At 44.1% G+C, this 4,222-nt stretch overlaps 1 protein-coding gene across 1 annotated transcript; it reads right to left on the bottom strand.

Moving 5' to 3' along the window:
* Positions 1–1,136: 1,136 nt before the first annotated feature.
* POMGNT2 (protein O-linked mannose N-acetylglucosaminyltransferase 2 (beta 1,4-)) lies at positions 1,137–3,435 on the bottom strand. The gene has a single exon (XM_085311820.1). It carries the CDS (start codon positions 3,338–3,340, stop codon positions 1,604–1,606), a length of 1,737 nt encoding a protein of 578 aa, XP_085167946.1. The 5' UTR covers positions 3,341–3,435; the 3' UTR covers positions 1,137–1,603.
* Positions 3,436–4,222: the final 787 nt, after the last annotated feature.

Here is a 4,222-nt window from a genome sequence, read left to right as displayed (position 1 = left end):
ATCATAAACAACCTGTTTAATAATAAAACAAGGTATAATGAAAATGCATTCACAGAAGGAACAGTAGCCCAAAGGTCCAAAGTTGTTCTGCAGTGTTTTATTCATTTTCAAACCTCAAAATCTTGTCTGATTTTTATAGCCCTGTTCCCCCACACCCTCTAAACTCATAATCTTGCCTCAGGATGCTTATCATCTATCAGCCCATCACTCAGAAGGAAAGCCCGTCATTCTACCTTTCAAACATCCACCCAGACCTTGGGAGGACAGTGAAGCAGCACAGAAGAAAGCACATTCCCTGTTGCTTTAACGTTGGTTATAATCTATGGAACATGCTAGCTTCTATCAGTGAAACATATCCACACTTCTGCCCTTTCTTTCCCCTCTCCTGCAAGACATCTATGCTTTTCACATGGTTGCTTTTCAAAAACAGCATCATGTAGGGTCTCAGCCTGAAGCATAAGTCAGGATCAGGTTCTGACATGGATAGAGTACTACTATCCTGGTAATAAAAAAAACAGATGGAGTAAGAGAGCCAGATTCTGATCTAAAGGAACACGAGTGTAAGTCCAGAATAAACTACTCCTCTGACTTGATTAACAGAGCTGAAAGAGCCATCAGCCTGGCCCTGGCACGTTCTCTCTTCAGCCCAACTCCACGACGCTCATGTTGCTGCCCCCTGCCTAAGTCTGCTTCTCCCCCCAGCAATCTGTGAAATTTGCCCAGGGAGCTACAGGATCACCTCCTGTTAGCAGACATTATCTGCAGATCATTCTGATCAAAAATTCAAAACTGAATTTTCTTTGAGAGGATTTTTATATGAGCAATCTCTCCTCCGTTGGCTTTCCCAGACCAATCCCCTTCCTTTCCCACAGGATTGAACATAACTCACAAAAGGCAAAATAGACCTTAAAACTACTCAGTTGTGCTACCCGTTCCTTCCCAGCTGCTATTCCAGCCTTCCGTGTTGCTATTGGCATGCAGTAACATCCACTTTTAAATGGCACTGACACTGTATTTTCATTCTCTTAGCCAAAATACAAAGCATAAGCTATTCACATGCACATTTTATCATAGCAATGGCTAACGCTATCACGGTAATCACTGTGGCAAATAATAAAAGACAAATAGATCTTGAGGAGGTTTACAGCAGTTTAATGAAGGCTCTTGTACCAAATCTTTAACTCAAATGTACACACAAGGTTATTGAACAAAATAACTTAATAAAAAAGCTGATGAAAATTGCCCACCTGTCCATGGAATTAATTGCAGTTTAATGCTGTACTTAAATACTCACCACACAATAGAACAGTCAAATCACTACCAAGATGCACACAATTCACTTCCGTTCTGTTTTCAATTACATGTATTCAGCACGTAATTTAACCTCTGGAAGTTATGCTGAAGAACATTTTTATTTTTATTTTCTTTAACTCTCACTGAAAATAAATACCATTTAAAGAACACACATGAAACACAATCAGTTGGACAYTTAGGCACTGGTACAGTCTAGTATTCTTCAGCCCCCTAAAAACTACAAGACAGTAGATTTTAAACCACATACGGAGTGGAGARCAGGGCAGAGCTGTACAGGTAGCGCAACAAGTTATGTACTACATAAGAGCACATCAGCAAAAGGTCCCAGGAGATTTTTGTTGAAGATGCAGCGTATCCACACTAGGTATACTGTGAAGGGCTTAATGTTTTCCGAGAAGGTGTGATTCTGATGGGACAATATATAAGGCATGTAAGTGTTTTCCCCTTGCTCTTGTATCCACACTTCATATTTCACTTCTCTGACTTTCAGATACTTAAGGTTCCAGGGGATCTGCCAAGACACAGCAAGTCTAGCTTCGCTCGTGCCCTGGACAAAGGCTTGACACTTGGCATCCCTCACTTTGCCAGGGTAGAGGCTACCAGACCACTTCTGTTTCTTGAGTCCAGGCTTAGACTTCACAGTCTGCCTGATCACATGGATGAGAGAAGGGATGTCCACCCTTGTATCCTGGTAGGCACGGAACAGCCACTCAGGGTTGCGGCAGCAGAGGTGCCGCGGCACTTCTGTGCTCTTAATGATGCGCTCCTGCTCAGCTTTGTCCAGATGAGCAATGCCGCCCTGATCCCATGGTCGGTCTGGGTAGGTAACAGTGTCTTCCTTGTCAGTGTTCTGCCARGCAATGTACTGCAGGTCCATGCCAGGAAGGGTTGCCAGGGTTTTGTAAGGGGTATAGTGCTCAGGGTTGATAGCATAAGGAAAGAGCTCCACCACTGCGGCACCTCTTGGCAGGAAGAGAGACATCACTAATTGGGCCCCATGCATGCTGACCAGCATGGACGCGTTGCTGATCAGCCGGACTATGTCAGAAAATGAATGTTCCTCCAGAGAAACAGTAATGGTTTTCATCTGAAACTCCTGGGCTAGCGCCAAGATTAGTTCTGCCTCATTTAGGATAAGTCTGTTGATCGTTCGACTGAACACTACGATGTACTCTTCACTGGAGCTTTCCTCCAAGCTGATGTTCAGCTTCTCCATCATGAACTTGGTGAATTGTCTGATCTCGTTACCAGAAACCAAGATGTTGGCCTTCGGCCCTTGTGGCTGGACAAACCCATACTGGTACCAAGTGGTGATTTTGGACAGTCCCACATACGATTTAGTAAAGCAGAGGAGCCTGCCCAAGGTTTTAAGCTGCTCCCTGAGGAGCGGCTGCTTGTTACTCAGTAACTTGTAAAGGTCAAAGTGAACACCTTCACTCCACCCTTCCATGAAGAAGAGTCGTGCTTCCAGATCTAAATCGGAGAACTGCTGCATGGTGTAATAGATGGGGAGTAGGTCATCATGAAAGACATGCATCAAGTTGTCTGGGTTGAACCTGTTAGTGATCARTGCTATATCAGGCACGAAGACTGGCTTTGGCATAAATTTCAGTGCAGCAGCTGGCAGCTCCACAAAGTTGAAGTATTGGGTGTTGTGATCTTCGACTGAGGAGAGGTCGAGCAGAGCTGGCTGGAACCGGCGGGAGCCCAGGTTGGGCAGCATGACTGAAGAATTGCTGTGAAAGTAAATAAACTCCTCTGCCTCAGTAGAGTAGCAGAGGGATTCAAAGCGGCAGATGCGGTCCGTGTGCATCCTGCCCGTGCACACCATCCTAGTACCATCCTCCACCAGTGCCTGGAGAGCTGCATTGTAGTCAATCTGAACCTGAGAGAGTTCTTGAGACTGACGTGTGAGGACCAACTCCTCTTCAACCACAAAGACATGTTCTCGCAGTTTGATATATTTCCACAGCACAGCAGCGAGGATGGACACGAGCAGGGCATTAAACACCGCTGCTATGTTCATTCTGTAGTTAGATCCTAGCAAGATGACAGGTGGGGAACACAATGGAGAAGGAATACATCATTAAGACTCCTTGACATGGTGAAGGTAAAGACCTGTGGAAAACAAAACAAGAAAGGAACCATTTAAGCGTCAAGTTTACAGCTCCGTCATAAATCATATTTTATGGACGTTGAAGAGAGTTTAAGCTTTTTTCCACCTCAATTTTTTCCCCTTACAGGGAACCAGGAAAAGTAAGAGAGAAAGCTAAAGCCCTAGCCAAAACCTTAAAAATATAAAGCAAACAGAACTGTGAGCTGCTCTACAAAAAGGCTGCCCTTCTCATTTTCATTTCTACCTTTTGAGAGAAGAAAAAATAAATGAGTTTGAGGATAAGCTCTGTGAGGCTTTGTTAAAAAAACTGCTATCCTCACTAGGACTTTGGATAACTTTGTTTTTTGCAGGCCAGTCCAGCAGCAAGAGGAAAAACACTCCTAGAATTACTGGGCCACTCAAACAGGGCTTGGGAGACCTAACTCCCTTTCTTGATCTGCTGTAGGCCTTTTTGCATGGCCATGTGTATCTGGCTCTGCCTCTTGCCCTCACTATGAGGATAATAGTACAAGAAGCATTGTCAAATACAGATTTTGATATGCTCCATTACAATATGAAAAGTAAATTATTCAATTGTGATTTATTAATTTGGGAGGGTTTGCGGGTCTATGGACTGTCTTTTGGGAGATTCCCAAGTCACTCAGCTATTTTCTTGGCTAGAATCCAGGATCAAAGGTTGGCGCTTCTATCATCTTCCAGGAGAAACAGCTGTACGGGAGAAGAGGAAGCTTCTCTTTTTTACTTGCGGAACCAATGTTTCATTAAAGTCTGACTTGCACCAGCACAGCCAAC

This window comes from Rhea americana, unplaced genomic scaffold, assembly GCF_003343005.1.
Source record: "Rhea americana isolate MKP2758 unplaced genomic scaffold, rheAme1 scaffold_35, whole genome shotgun sequence".
Taxonomy (NCBI): domain Eukaryota; kingdom Metazoa; phylum Chordata; class Aves; order Rheiformes; family Rheidae; genus Rhea; species Rhea americana.
The sequence above is the reverse complement of the archived record's forward strand: the minus strand, read 5'-3'. Positions and strand labels throughout refer to the sequence as shown.